This window comes from Jatropha curcas, chromosome 9, assembly GCF_041381405.1.
Source record: "Jatropha curcas cultivar XTBG-Jc1 chromosome 9, XTBG_Jcur_1.0, whole genome shotgun sequence".
NCBI lineage: Eukaryota > Viridiplantae > Streptophyta > Magnoliopsida > Malpighiales > Euphorbiaceae > Jatropha > Jatropha curcas.
The window spans coordinates 6,771,558-6,788,599 of NC_143159.1; the positions used below are offsets into that span (position 1 = coordinate 6,771,558).

The following is a 17,042-nucleotide window of genomic DNA, read 5'->3' on the forward strand; positions in this document are numbered from 1 at the left end:
AGTTTGAATTTATTATTTCATTATAATTTAATTATATTTTTAACACTTATATCTAATTTTAAGCTAGATTTGTATTTACAGTTTAAAAATGTAGAATTATCGAATTCAAAATTGAGTTTTCATAAAATAGTATGAAATGAAATTTTAAATTCTAAAATATTTTGAAATAGAATGGGAACGCTGATTATTGCATTCGTACCATCCGAATACACCCCTCGGAAAAAGTTTGAATATGACAATATAGCATATGATATAATGATAATTTAATAATTAAAAATAAGTAAATCAAAACGTCAATTATTTCTCGCTCTGCATTATAAATGTAATTTTTTCTTTTTCAACTTCCCCACACTATAAAGGATAGAGTCCCTGTCGGTGGATTCTTAAATTGAACCGCCAACAAAAGTGGAAGTGTCCGCAATAGTCATTGCACAATGAGGGACTTTCTGTCTCTTAACTTATGAATTTAGAAATTCAAATCATTCTAACTTCGATTTTTTTTGTAAACCACTGACTTTTATAAAAACAACCACTTTTTATAAATATTATAAAATATTACAAAATATTGATAATTGGAGCTATTATCTTATAAATCACAACATTTAAAAAAAAATTATTTTTCATAAAATATTAGAAAGTATTACAAAATACGAATAACTGGGTTAGTATTGTATAATCTTTTTTGAAAGAATAGCATTTTGTAATTTAGCAATTTACAAAAAAAAACATCTTTCTATAAATTATTAAAAAGTATTATAAAATATTAACAAACACACATATTACCAAAATACACGTATTATTTTGTAAAATGAAGTGACCCAAACTTCAAGTTATTATAGAAAATCCCTTCCCTTTATAATACTTTTATAAGCAACTGTAGGAGCAAGTTATGACATATTTCTTTGTACATTTTGTGTTTTGTTTTCACTGTGTATACAAGACAAGATTAGGTGCCTTAAAACCCAATTAATGAAAGCAACAGTAAGGCTTAGCAAATAAGGTTTTGGTTGAGGTGTTGGTTGAAATGGTTAACGACTTCAATCCCCGTAAGGTTAAGAATACAAGTTCGATGAATAAGAATACAAGTTCGATCCTTGAAAGCGCACTTTATCGGGAGAGCCAAAAAACTTTTACGTTCTATGACTCGAGAAAATTACACCTTCTAATTATATATATATACAGGTTGCTTTGCTTCAAGACATTGCAGGTTTCATCAACCCTTTGTCATTTATTATAAGTGCTTATACACTCAACTTCTAATCTCTTTTTCAATATTTTCTTTTAAAAAAAAAATTTAATTTCTATAGTAAAAACATTAACCAAGAATTCATTCAACTTGATAGCCCCTAAGAATTCATTCAACTTCATTAAAATTTTGTTCAAGATTTACAACTCGATTTTCCGATTAAATACATTATTTAATATGCGCTAACCATTAAATCAAACTGTATTGGATCTAACTTTTCTTTTTATACTTTTAACCATACTGCTAGTTATGGATTATGCTATTTAACATCTCAGTATTTACATGCTTTGAGGCATGCATGAAGCCGGCCTTAATTAGTTAAGCCTTACTCCAATATCCAATATTATAATTAACCCAAAGTCACTTTCTTTCTTTCATGCTTCCACATGTAAGTACCTAATCCCTAAATTCTAGGAAATGTAACAGATCCAAACAAATCATAAACTGACGACGCAATACACTTTCAATTTTAAATAATTATGGTTGGTACATTAAAGATACATTAACTAAATAATTGAACCTACTGTTTATGCACACCCGAAACATAATTCAGTGGTAAATACATATACGATTTAACAATTGATTTAGGTTCAAAATCTCCTTCCTCATTAATCAAGAAAAAAAAAACTACTATTTATAAACACTAATCTTTTTGGATATTTTCACGAGGTGTTCAGACCCTTGACCATTTTTACCGTATATGGAAAATCCAATTAATACTCGCTCGCGCTTTCGGAGACAAAAAGGTTAATTTGAAGGAAGTTTATATTGCGGAGGGCCGACTATTACTTCAGTCATGACGATCAACTTTGCAAATATTTTTTACCACTGAATTATTTTATTTGGATTTTATATACACTAATTGATAGATTAAACTAAATGATCATTCATGTGCAATCAAGCATATCTTAACTACTTTCCTCTCTATGTTGACAAATATCAAAAATAATAATATTTCCAATCATCAACATGTTATCATATATTATATATATAATTAATAATTAATTTTAATTATGATTGATGACATGGAGAGAATTCTATAGATAGGAGGCATGAATCATTTCTATGTCCATGCAACGCAGCATTGGAGAAGGCATGGATCTCCTCGCCGCCCATTTGTTTACATAAGCAATTTATAGCTGGGTTCTCTTGTATGCTAGCTCAAGGCGTTTTTAGCTATATATATATATATATATATATATATAAAGTATCCAAGATATTTTTCCTCAAGGGTTAATAATGTCTTTTTCTTAAGTGAGTAATTGAATATTGCTTCTTTATTTATTACTCCTAAAGATTTGAAAAATTTTGGAGTCAGAAGGGACATGGGCTTCACGAATCACCCTTGCTTCCATCAATGTATACAAACTCAGTCGTTTAACATAATTATACAAGTATAAAAGATATCTTTAAATAATTTCACTCCTAAAAATTATAGTTGTAATTAATTGATCTATATTTTTTAATTCTCTATTCAGTGGAGCTACCAAAAGAGATACTACCTCCGTTTCATAATACTTGTCACATTTAGAATTTCACATTCTTTAAAAAAATCATTAAATTTGTCTAAGTTACAATTAATTATCGAGTATATTAACTATATTACTCTTAATTTAATACTAATTCTCTAAGAAAACCATTAAATTGAAGTATTAATTATTAGTAATAACAAAGGATAAACATAAAAAAATATTTATTACTCCTTGAAACCACAAATGTGACAAGTATTTTGTAACAAACAATTTTCTCAAATGTGATAAGTATTATGGAATAGAGGTAATAAGAGTGAAGTTCAAAAAAAAAAAAAAAAAAAAAATACTCCGTCGGTTTCACTTTAATAGCAAGAAATAGACATTTTACCTTGTTCCACTCTAAATGCTCATTTAGGATTTGCAGGCTACATTGATTTGTTTTTTTTCCGACTTTACATTTAGACATTGTAACAAGTTTTTTTAGAAAATCAATAAATTCTAATCATTTTCTTAATCCTTGTGAAAAGGTAAAATGTTACTATTAAAATAGAACGGAAGAAGTACTATCTTCGATCCATAATACTTGTCACATTTGAGAAAATAGTTTGTTCCAAAACATTTATCACATTTGTGGTTTCAATAAATAGTAATTTTTTTTTTCATATTTACCCTTTGTATATGGCTAAGAATTATTACTTCTGTTCCATAATGCTTGTCGCATTTGAGAAAATAATTCTAAAATACTTGTCACATTTGTGATTTCAAGGAGTAATAAGTGTTTTTTTCCATATTTACCCTTTGTATATGACCAATAATTATTACTTCAATTTAATGATTTTTTTTGAAAAATTACTATTAAATTAAGAATAATATAGTCAATTTACTCGATAATTATTGTAACTTAGACACATTTATTGGTTTCTTAAGGAATCTGAAATTCCAAATATAACAAATATTATAGAACAGAGATAATATTACTTTAATTTAATGATTTTCTTAGAGAATTAGTATTAAATTAAGGGTAATATAGACAATTTACTTAATAATTTATTGTAACCTAGATAAATTAATGCTTTTCTTAAGAGACATGAAATTTCAAATGTGACAAGTATTCTGAAACAGATATAGCAACAAGAATGTCTATTAATTCTCTAAATTAAATGGCTGTGGGACAACAAAAAATTCTAAAGTGACACTTGAAATGAGATGAAGGTAATTAAATAGCAAATGACATCTAGTTTATTATACTGGAAATACTTAGACTCGGTTTGGAAATATTCATATGTAAAAATTCAGTTCAAGTAGCCATATTTCATACTTTTTATTCTATCTTCCGCTTTTTTTTTTGCTTTAATAAACTAATATATATTAGGTTTCTCTTCATATTTAGAGTTTTTGTATCCTTTCTTTGTAAGGATTTATTACTAGATAAAATTATGATATTTGATTTTATTTGATTGGAGACTTTATATTGATTTATAGGTGTGAATCTTCGATCAATGGAACCTGATAATGCGGCATATTTTTACATTAATGTTATTGATGCATAACGTTGAAAACTCATTTGTATTAATTTTAGTTTTATTATTCAAAGAATATGAATTCTTTGGCTTTGTTAGAAGATCAACGAGCTCTGTTAGCTAGCTATTAATAGTAAAGCTCTATGTCTGATCTATATGATTATTTGTAATTCTTGATATTAATATTAATGAATTATATTTTTTAAAAAAATTCAATTCTATTAAAATAATTAAATTAAAATTTTTATGTGTAGATTATTTCAATTACCGTATAAATTAAGAATGATTTTCATTTTATAACGCATATGTTTGTTGTTATTTTTCATTTCATTTTCATAAATTCTTTCTAGGTCTTGTATATGATAGTTACATGTTATTTCAAATGCAATTAACTCCTTTTTTTTAAAAAATTTTCTTTCAATTTTATTTAAATTTGACGGCAAACGCAAATTTAAGAGGAATCGAAAGATTGATATCTTTTCACAATTCACTTAATGGAAAAATTAAAAAATTTTTTTTATGAAAGAACAATAGTATAATGGTAAAAAATATATTAATAAAGTAGTGTATTTTAAAAAATAAGGACAGATTAATTAACTTTGATAAATTACAGGGATAAGATTATAACTTTCCAAACAGAACAACTAAATAGAATCTGAGAAGGCTTGTTGATCCTAATACAGTCATCTTCTACTAACTGTCTGTGGGTCCCGAATATATATGGCACAACCCAAGAGGGGGGTGAATTGGATTTTCTAAAAACTGAAATAAATTTTAGAAATTCTAAACAAGAATTAGAATTTTAAGCACAGCGAAAAAAACACACAGAACTTTGTGAGAATAGAATATGGATTAGAATATCCTCACAATGTTCTAATTATAAAAGATAGAAAGTCTGTGCGAAGTACAGCTATTGATTAGAACAACTTCTCACTGACTTATACATTATCAGAACTTCTTTATGAAGGAAAGTTATAGAAATTAGAACTTCCTCATAAAGTATTTAGAAAATCATATAAGGTTATGTGAAAGAAAGTTATTGAATTCAGAACTTCTTCACAGAGCCTTAATCAAATATCAAAACAACTTTATAATGAAGAGCTATCAAGAATAGAACGTCCTCATAAAGTTTAGAACATTAACTAGAAACCCAATCAGTGAAATATACTGGGAATAGAACAACAGTTAGAACATTGTATATTCACTTTATTAGAATACCAGAGTTCTAATGTTCAGAAAAAATAAAGCTTATCATCGTTTTAGAACATCTGAAACATTAACAGTTTTAGCGTTTCTAAATTAAACAGAAGTGCAATGAAGACAATATCAAGCAAACTTCAGAAATTAGAAAAGATCAACACAGAGATTTATAGTGGTTCAGCACTAACTCGCCTACATCCACTCCCCAAGACGCATCTTGAGATCCTCAACTATGTTATCTCTTTTCAAGGGTAAGAGACAAACCAACAGTACAAGGCAAATAGATCAACACCTAGATCTACCCTTTTTGTCCCACTAGATTTTTCAAAGGTTCTAGTAAACCTCAACCCTTTTCTGTTTTTGGTAGAGTGCAGAAAACTCAATTCAAGACATTACTATCGCACACATGGAGAAGGTCGCTTGATAACCTCTATCTCAATAGCTTCTAACCTAAGCTATTACACACAAAAGTTTAACAAATAAAGAGCCTGTCTACTATAGATTACACAATCTAAATAGACAGAAAGAAACGTCCATATAAGCACAGGAAAAACAGTTTTATCAGATTAGAAGGTCGATTAGAAAACAGAACTATTTTTCAAAATGTAACTGTAAAAATTCTTTTCTTCTTTAAATATGAAAACGTTAAGGTATAGAGATGAAAAGAAAATGGGGGTAGAGTAAGTTTTGAGAAAAAAAGATTCGTTCAATGAGAGAGAGTGCTCTTAAAAACAATTACTCTTACTTCACCAAAATGTTTAAGGCGTGAATGTTCCTTTATATAGGAAACAAAGGAGCTGTCACCTTTTGGAAAGAGATCGGAATATCTTCTTTCCTTATTTTAGAAGATGTGAAAATCTTTGTTACCAAAAATTATTTTATCCCTTTTTGGTAAGAGAATAAAACCCGATTTTCACTTTCCTTTAGAAAAGATTTTCGACAGCGTTTATTTTGGAAAGAATTATTTGCGGAAAAGATGTTCTTACTAAAACCGAAAGATATTTCATTTTTAGGTAAGAAAAAAAATATAATTTTAAGTACTTTAGATCTTTCAAAAAATTTTCCGAAAAGGAGAATGATTTTATTACCCAAAACATTAGAAAGAAAATCTCTTTAGTTTTAGGAAAATAAATCTTTTCGATTTAAAGAAATATTTTCGAAAAAATAAAATAAAAGAATTTATTTTGAAAAAATCTAATTTCCGAAAATACTTTTGAGAGAGAAAAAGATTTTTGTGCTCATATGTAACTTTCTCTCTATCCTACAAAGTTTCCTAAATGCCTAGATTACTAGGATCTTCGAAATCTTCACTCTCAATGTAGGACTTGCCTTGTATAATTTCTTTCCAAAGAAATTCTGCATAAAATAAAATTAGCACAAATAATATAATTTAAATTTATTTATTTTGTAATAATCATCAAAATCCGAGATAAGCATTTTGACCCTTGAGCCAACACTGTCTCACTTCTGTGGGTCCTGTATATGTATGACACAACTCAAGAGCGGGGTGAATTGAATTTTCTAAAAACAGATATAAATTTTAGAATTTTAAAACAAAATATAGAATTCTAAGTGCAGCGGAAAGGCAAAGAACTTGTAAGGATAAGTTATAGATTAGAACTTCCTCACAATGTTCTATTCATGAAAAATAGAAAGACTATGCAAAGTGCAGCTATTGATTAGAACTGCTTCACAATGTCTTATCCAATATCAGAATGCTTTATGAAGGAAAACTATTGAAATTAGAACTTCCTCATAAAGTTTAGAAAATCATATAAGACTGTATCAGAGACAGTTATTGAAATTAGAACTGCTTCACAAAGTCTTAATCAAGTATTAGAACTACTTTATGATAGCAAGCTATTGTAATTAGAACTTCTTCATAAAGTTTAGAAATTTAATTAGAAACCCAAGTAGTGAAATATACTGTAAATAGAAGAACAGTTAGAACTTGGTATATTCACTTATCAGAATTCCAGAGTTCTAATATTCAGAGAAGATAAGACTTATTCCAATTTTAGAATATTAGAATCATTAACAACTTTGGCATTTCTAAAATATAAACAAAAGTGTAAGTAAAGCAGTATCAAGCAAAACTTCAGAAATTAGAAAAGATCAACACAGTAATTTATAGTGGTTCGGCACTAACTCGCCTACATCCACTCCCCAAGACTCATCTTGAGATCCTCAACTATGTTATCTCTTTTCAAGGGTAAGAGACAAACCAACAGTACAAGGTAATAGATCAACACGTAGATCTACCCTTTATCCCACTAGATTTTCCAAAGGTTTTAGTAAACCTCAACCCTTTCTGTTTTTGGCAGAGTACAGAAACTCAATTCAAGACATTAGAATCTCTCTCACGGAGAAGGTTGCTTGATAACCTCTTTTCCAATAGCTTTTCACCTAAGCTATTACACAAATGTTTATCAAATAAAAACATGTCTACTAAAGATTACAGAATCTAAATAGACAGAAAGAAATGCACATATAAGTATAGAAAAAACAGTTTATCAGATTAGAAAATCATTTAGAACACAGAACCGTTTTTCGAAAGTAGTTATAAAAATTCTTTTCTCTTTAAAGATAAAAACGTGAAGTGTAAAGATGAAAAGAAAAATGGGGGGTAAAGAGTAAGTTTTGAGAGATAAAGATGTGATCAATGAAAGAATGCTCTTAAAACGAAAACTCTTACTTCCTCATAACTCAAAACGTGAAAGCTCATTTTTATAGAGAGCTTCGTGTCTCTTGCTTTTGGAAAGTGGAAATTTCATTTTGAAATCAGAATATTTGCTTTCCTTATTTAGAAGATACGAAAATCTTAGTTACCAAAAATTTATTTTATCATTTTTGGTAAGAGAATAAAAGATGATCTTTCCTTTAAACGAAAAGATTTTCGAAAGCATTTTTATTTGGAAAATATTTTTCGAATAAGATACCACTTGCTAAAAACGAAAAAGATACAATCTTCCTTCGTTTTAGGTAAGAGAATAAGTTGAAATTCTTTAGATCTTCAAAAGGTATTTCCGGAAAAAAAGTGTATGATTTATTACCAAAATTGTTTATAGACAAAATCTCTTTAGTTTTAGGTAATTAAATCATTTCGATTCTTAAAGCATATTTTCGAAAACAGAATTTTTTACGAAAGAAATTATTTTGAAGAAACTAATTTCCGAAAAATATTTTGAATGAGAGAAAAATTAGTTTATGTGTTTATAGATGAATTTTCTTTCTATCCTACAATGCATTCTAAATACCTAATCACTAGGGTCTTCGGATATCTTCACATTTAATGTAGGACTTGCCTTGTTCGTTTTCTTTCCATAAGATTTCTGCATAATATTAGCACAAATAATATAATTTAAATTTATTTATTTTGTTTTAATCATCAAAATTCCGAGATTAAAATTTGACCCTTGAGCCAATAACTTCTTGTGGAGAAGAATTGGAATGGTAATTTAATAGTGAAATAGTTACTAAATCAGGAGTGCAACCTTAACAATCCTTTTCATTATTCTAAGAATAATTCCATTGTGTTACAAAAATTAAAAAATATAAAAAAAAATAATTGAGGAATGACAATAATTGCATCTATGGAGTGTGACATTATTCATTGCTGTCCACACCTTAATTTTGTTATTTGCTTAGTCGTTTTTGTGGATGAGAAAACAAATGGCACCCTCGTCATGCCATTTGCTTACTATTTATTTTTTTTTTTTAAATGTTGAATTTTAATTGACTTCAATTCATGTTATGTCAGTCTACATTTGCCTAGTCGTTTGTTTTTTTTTTTTTTAATGAAAGTGACTCTATGTTAATTTTTTCCCATAAATTAATTGCAATTTCATTTTAAGATTTTAATTAAGTTCATAATCAAATTAAATGTTTTTTTTTAGATATGTCTGTTTGTTTCTAACTTAGTCGAAAAATTATATTTTTTACGTTCTATGATGTTTAAGATGTTAGAGAAAATTAGTTAATAGAAATTAATTTTTTGACTAAAAAATGTTATTTTAAAAGAAAAAATATATTCAGAATTGAAAATTTATGAATTTTATATTTATGAACTCGTTGATGACTAACAATCACTGTGCTATATTACTTCTAATCATTATTGGTCACCACTACAACTGACTATTATAATTTATTATTTTATGTATATTTTCTTATATTTTATATTTCTAAACTTTTTTATAGTCTTACAAAATAAGATTTTAATATTCTTTAGACTAATTTTTTATATTAGAACAAAAAAAAAAAAAAAAAAAGATTGTTTGGACAACCTCTGATCCTGTCTAAGAAAAGATAAAGAAAAAACTCCAAATCAATATCATCCTTTTGTAATCAATTATTGACAGGAGATTATCAACTTATCATTTTAAAAAAAAAAAAATTATCACTTTCCGATAGGACATATGTTAAATAATAAAATAATTGTGAAGGGTAAATATATATTAAGCTTTTTCGTATCAGTTAATAGCTAACTTGTATTTATTTTATATTTAGACTTCATTAAATCGAGTTCATGACCTAAATTATGATGATCAACTCCACGAGTGTTTTTTATTATTGCGCTACCCATCCAGATTAATAACTTTCTATTAAATATTATTAAAATTTTAATTACTATGTTTTATTTATTTAATATATATATATTTATTATATACGCCGCAATATATAAAAACCATAATAGTCACTTTACATTTTAACAGTAATCGTTATCAAAATTTTATCAAATATCAATATTCATTATGCTAATGACTATTAGTCACAAGCTATCAACTGGTACGAATCGCTAAACCAAACATGTCATTAGCTCAGTTTGCAAGAGGATTTAATAACTTATGTTCTAATTTTGTTAAAAAATATTTTTCAAATAATATATTTTTATTTTTTAGTTGTAATATTAGAAAACATTAGAATTTTTAATTTATAAAACTACAATAATATATAAAATATCGGAATTTTATATCTTAGAAACTTTTATTAAAATATGAAAGTGAATTAAATTTTAAATGAAATTGCATTAAAAATAACAAGTTGTGATAGTGCCATTAATTGGTTGTCGCAACTACTTGTAGTGGCTAGTAGTGATCAAATGAATTGATATATAGGTTTTTAGAAATCTATAATAAGTTTATATATATTCTCTTTTTAAAAAAATATCAATATTTAGAAACGTTTTTCCGTTTTGAATATAATGTCATTTTCTTTTAAATTGGCTTAATTTTATCTTTTAATTGAATTTTTTAAGCATCCTAGATATTAGAAAACCTGAAAAATATTTTATAGAAAAATTATTTTCTAAAAATAAACTGACCCTTATAGACTTATAAAACTCTACTGATGAGATAATTCCTGAAAAGAAAATTTTGATTCTTTTTAAAGTTGTTCGGAGAAAATGCTTCAGATAAATTCTTCAGGTGTATTATTGCCAACCATGGGCACCATCAAACATAAAGTACTATGGGGAAAAAAAATTAAAACCTAGAAAAAGAAAGGAAATCTTATCCATGCTCCTATAATCAATTATTTATAAAATATCTTGAAAATATTATTTGTAGAGGAATATGAATTAAATTCCCATTTGAATTTCTCTGATAATTTCTAATTCAATAGTACCAATCTGGATATATAATTTTTAGAAGTGAGACGTTTTAATTTGAACCTCCGTTGAATTTCCATTAATGGAATCAGTTAAATGCAATTGAGATGTCCAGAAATTCTTTTGTTGCTCATGATCATGGCAGCAACGGAATCAGTCAGTTTGCCAATCAGTCATGATCAAATTTATTTTTTCATGTCCTATAAAAAATGTTTAGAGTGAGAAGCTATCAGGTTTGAATCTTGTTTACTATAAAAAGCAATTATAGATCTTTATGTAGGGTATAATTAATAAAATTAGTTGTTTTGATAGCTGTTAGCTATTTTAGTAGCATTTCATAACACGTTAAAAATTAAACGTTACATGAGTTAACTTTTTATAAAATGCTATATTAACCTAAGTTAGTTCAAATGTTATATTATCGAACACTACAAAAATAACATTTAGTATTTTAACTAGCATTTTGACCAGTCAAAATGCTAAAAGCAGGCCAAGCCTTTTGTATAACCTATAATATTCTTCCAATCCAATAATATTAGTAATAATTCCGAAAAAATTCCTAATTGTATAACATATAAAATAGGAATCAACAAGATATCAATTCTTTCTGCAAGAAAAGAATAAAAAACTATATGGTATGTTTTTTATATTATTAATATTATTATTAAGAACCTCCGTGTTGTGGTTCAAGTGACAACTCATGCTTAGCATGTGTGAAGAGTTCTCATATTCAATCCCTACTAAACACATCTGCAGAGAGGGGTGAAAAGTTTTAACGGTGACTCAATTTCAAGTCGGAATATACGGTCCCTTGTACTTAGGATTCAGATACCGCTTGGTTTACACGGAAAAACTATTGTTATTGGGAGTTGAAAAGGAGAAAGTGACGTGTTCAGTACGGGTCAATTAGGTAGGTAATTAGATGGACTGCTAATTATTATTCATCTCCAAAATAAGAGACGAGTGATCATTGTTTATCTTCCTCTATCGTAACCCATGTGACCTATCTATAAATACACAAGAGCACTATCAGGTATACACAAACCAGAGAAAGAAGATGAAGAGGGAAATGACTGATATAGTCCCAACTTCATGGGAAGGACCTAGCAACCGCATTGCTGCTGTTAGTATTGAGGGCAAACCGCAACCTACCGGTCATCAAAACGACAATGAGGATCGAAGCCACCAGGTATACATATATATATAAACACACACAGTTTTCTGTAGTTCTTGTCCATGGGTGTTAATATATATACATGAAGTTTTAATTTTATATATATGCACACAGTTTTGATCTTATCAGTATTAATTAATATTGATGATCAGAAACCTGGATGGAGAAAGTTTCTATCATACGTAGGACCTGGTTTTCTGGTTTCATTGGCCTATCTTGACCCTGGCAACTGTAAGTATTTCTTTTGGTAGATAACAAATTTTTAAAAATTAAAATAACTGATTAGAGTTTCAATTTAATTAACATAAGGTTTGCTATCAACTTTTTCCCTTCGATCTATAACAAATCTCATGTAAAGTCTATAATAGTTTTTAAAAAAATTGACCATTATTAAAACAGTTATCGACTATTAAAATAGTCAATTTTACTGAACATGAACAAAATTATTGTCAACCTCTTTCAGTACCTTTTTTATCAATTTAAGATAAATTATTTTCTTTCATGAATAATTAAATTTGATTTTTAACTTAATTAATTAACACCTACTTATCACATGCTCTCAAACACAACAAAAAATTGAAACTTTTTCTCACAGGTATTTAAAAATAATTAAAATAAAAGCTTACTAATCTTTTTATATATATATATACATATAATATGTACAGTGGAAACTGATCTGCAAGCAGGAGCTAATCATGGATATGAGGTAAAAAGAGAATAAAAAGTAGAATCTTCAAAAGAAAGAAGGACTTTATATCTTCATAGTTTTTTGAATTATTATTAATAATAATACATGCAAAGACTAAAGTATTGATAATTTTCATTTTTTTGTCCAGCTACTATGGGTTATTCTCATTGGACTCATCTTTGCTCTCATAATCCAATCACTAGCAGCAAATTTGGGTGTCAGCACTGGTAATACATTAAGAAAAAAAAAATAAAGATTTGAAATTAATATTTGCTTATTTCTAATTTACAATAGATAATTATGACGTATTTCTGTCATCCTTGAATAGAAGTATAGATATATACCACATGTCTTGTTGGTGACTTAATTAATAAATTTAGCATTTTTCCAGGAAAAAAAAAAAAAAGAAGACTAGGACCATGATCTACTGAAGAAAAATACCAAACTTCAATAATTTATTAAATTGTACTAATCCTATCATTAAATATTTTGACCTGTTATGTGAATTTTATACCTAAATGTTCATTTTGTTGGCATGTACTGGACTATTGATTATTCAGGAAAGCATCTTTCAGAATTATGCAAGGCTGAGTATCCAAAATATGTAAAATATTTTTTGTGGCTGCTGGCTGAGATAGCGGTCATTGCTGCTGACATTCCTGAAGGCAAAAATTTTCTTATCTACTTTTTTTATTTCACATTCGTACGAGCTTGTGTTCGTGCTTTTTGTCCTTATTGATTGATCACCTTAATTTAAAATGGCACAGAAGTTTTTTTTTTGTACAGTGATTGGGACAGCCTTTGCATTGAATATATTGTTTCACATCCCACTATGGGTTGGAGTTCTGTGCACTGGTCTTAGCACTCTCCTACTTCTTGGCCTGCAGAAATATGGGGTAAATTTAGATTTATTTTTCTACCAATTATTCAGAAAAAAGAGCTTTCAACTATATAGTATAAAATGAGGGAAATTACTTTTTATTAAATTTTTCCATTTCCAACAACATCAAATATCTTTTTGTTAGTTTGGTTGAAATTGTTTTCAAACTGTAACAAATCAGACTCTATTGCTTGTGCTGCTTTGCACTTTGTACAAATAATTTAAACATATGAAAGGCTGAGATCTAGCTATTCCTTGTCTAACTTTAAATGAGAAACTTTGCATTTTCAATTGAAAAGACCGAACAGACCAAAGGTTGCAAACTCTAATGATACATCTTTTCCATTTTTCAGAAAAAAAATTTATTAAAAGTTTTTTATTAATAATAATAATAATAATTATTATTATTATTATTAAAAGCTTAAGCATAATCTAAATATCTATGTTAATATTAGAGGAGCTAATAAATTCTTTTGGGATGTGGGCAGGTGAGGAAGCTTGAAATGTTAATAGCTTTGCTGGTATTTGTGATGGCTGGATGTTTCTTTGGTGAAATGAGTCATGTAAAGCCTCCGGCAACTGAAGTCATCAAGGGCATGTTCATCCCCAAGCTCTCGGGCCAAGGAGCCACCGGCGACGCCATCGCCCTCCTAGGTGCCCTTGTCATGCCGTAAGATATATTTCTCTTCTCTTTCAATTAAGATTTAATTAATTCATTTTGTTAATTTTCTATTTATCTTATCATGGTTTATATAATTAATCTATCTTTATGTTTCTTAATTATTATTTTAACAGACATAATCTCTTTCTCCATTCTGCCCTTGTGCTTTCTAGGAAAGTACCCAATTCTGTCCGTGGCGTCAATGTAAAATCACATTAATCTTTTGTCTTCTAATAATAATAATAATAATAATAATAACATTAATGTTTATATAATTAATTTTGTTGTATTCAATTTTTTTTTTTTTTTAACAGGAAGCTTGCCGTTATTTCCTCATAGAGAGTGGATTTGCATTACTTATAGCTTTTCTAATAAATCTGGCAGTTGTCTCTGTATCTGGGACAGTTTGCACAGCCCAAAACCTCTCACAAAATGATGCAAATAGATGCAGTGATTTAACCCTTAACTCTGCTTCTTTTCTTCTCCAGGTTTAATTAGTGTTAATTAATTAATATTAGTTAAAGATAATTAAACTGGTCCTAAATAATTTTTCCTTTCTTTTTATTTTTGACAGAATATGTTGGGAAAATCAAGTTCCATCCTATATGGTATTGCTCTATTGGCCTCAGGTCAGAGCTCCACTATAAGTGGCACCTACGCAGGACAATACATCATGCAGGCATGTAAAGCCATTTTGATTTTGCTTAATCATTCAATTTAATCCTAGCTAATCTTAATTAATTAATAATGGTGTAATTAATTTTTTCAGGGTTTCTTAGATCTTAAGATGAGAAAATGGATTAGAAACCTAATGACTAGGTGTATTGCCATTACACCTAGTCTTATTGTCTCAATTATTGGCGGATCACAGGGAGCAGGTCGATTAATTATCATCGCTTCGGTGAGAAAATTATGTTTATGACTAATAATTTTTCATTTGATGTACCTATTAATTTCATTTTAATTTTTTAATTAACATTTTTAATGAATTATGCAGATGATACTTTCGTTTGAACTTCCATTTGCTCTTATCCCACTGCTAAAATTCAGTAGCAGTTCCACTAAAATGGGACCTCACAGTAACTCAATTTTCGTAAGTTTTATTTGGAACTGTCGAGCATAAAGGTTTTTTGCTTGGAAGGCCAAAAACTTTTAAGCTCTACAATACAAGAGGCGTTTTTATACTTCTGGTTATAAAAATAATAATAATAATTTTGTGGTTTTCTTTTTTGTTTTGCTCGCAGATTATTGTGTTCTCATGGATTTTGGGATTAGGAATTATTGGCATAAATATATATTATCTAAGCACAGGGTTTGTTGGTTGGCTAATTGACAATAATCTACCAAAAGCTGGGAATGTGTTTATTGGAATCATTGTATTTCCTCTAATGGCAGTATATGTATTTGCAGTCATCTATCTAACCCTTAGAGAGGACACAGTGGTCACATTTATTGAGCCAATGAAGGAAAATGGTTCAAGATTACAAGCAAACATGGAAGAGGGGTTAGTCCAGTCCAATGAGTCACCTGATATTGTGCCTTATAGAGAGGACTTAGCTGATATTCCATTGCCAGAATAGATGTTGAATTTTAATTAATTATATCAAAGTAGTAAAAAAAAATTACTATAAGATAAGATTATCTCATTTATTAAATATTTTCTGGTATGAATGGTTAGTCTGTTTTTGATTAAATTGATGAGGAATACTTAATATGACAGGGAAAAGCTAACCTGTAATATCATTCTATTATACAAAAAATTATTTATGTTCTTTTTTTTGCGGAGTAGACCTACTGCTTTGGATTAATTTTAGATCTCCTTGCTAAGTTTTTCCTGATTTATTAATAAAATTATAATTTTCAAAAAGAAAAAAAAAATGTTAACCAATGCATCTGTAATCCATCAAATTAGAGTAGTAGAGGGTCTTAATTCTAAAGCTCGTTGAGGATCTGAAATGTTTTTCGCATTTGGCCTTTGAGTCCATTGTAAAAAGTAGAACTGTACTTTGAAAACTAAAATCAACTAATTATCTCTGTAATTAGCTGATTTTATCTCTGCATTTGTAATATGTATTTAGCTAATTAGCTTGTAATAGAATTGTTGAATGTGAGGTTGATGCTTTGTTTAGTTTCTTTTGAGCTTTTTGCTACCCTTATTGTACCAAAATATATATATATATATATATATATATATATATATATATATATATATATATATATATATTTCTAACATTATTTTAAATATAATAGTTCAAAGTTCTTATTTTAAATTTAAAATGGGCTCAGCCTCAGGCCCCCTGGGCCCTGCACTCTCCTCGGTTAAAGTTGTATTTTTGAAAAATCAATAAAATTTCATTCAAAACTCAAGATAGAAAAGAAAAAAAAAAAAAACACTGGCACTAAACTCCTCTAGAGTGACTCCATCTATGAACAGAATTTCATCTTTTCTATACATTCTTTGGATTAGATTTGCTATAGGTCCATCTATGTAACTGAAAAATGAAAATTATTTCTACTATCATTTTCTCGTCAGCATTTGATTAAAAGTACTCAACTAAAATTAAAACCCAATAAACTAATTATTAACAATAAGTTT

General features: G+C 28.0%; 1 protein-coding gene across 1 annotated transcript; it reads left to right on the forward strand.

Moving 5' to 3' along the window:
* Positions 1-12,035: 12,035 nt before the first annotated feature.
* LOC105638967 (metal transporter Nramp7.2) lies at positions 12,036-16,140 on the forward strand. The gene is made up of 13 exons (XM_037636377.2): positions 12,036-12,232; positions 12,370-12,448; positions 12,883-12,923; positions 13,054-13,132; positions 13,466-13,570; positions 13,692-13,801; positions 14,274-14,455; positions 14,581-14,650; positions 14,761-14,934; positions 15,021-15,125; positions 15,216-15,347; positions 15,444-15,539; positions 15,691-16,140. Exons 1-13 carry the CDS (start codon positions 12,101-12,103, stop codon positions 16,024-16,026), a joined length of 1,641 nt encoding a protein of 546 aa, XP_037492305.1. The 5' UTR covers positions 12,036-12,100; the 3' UTR covers positions 16,027-16,140.
* The last annotated feature ends 902 nt before the right edge of the window (positions 16,141-17,042 follow it).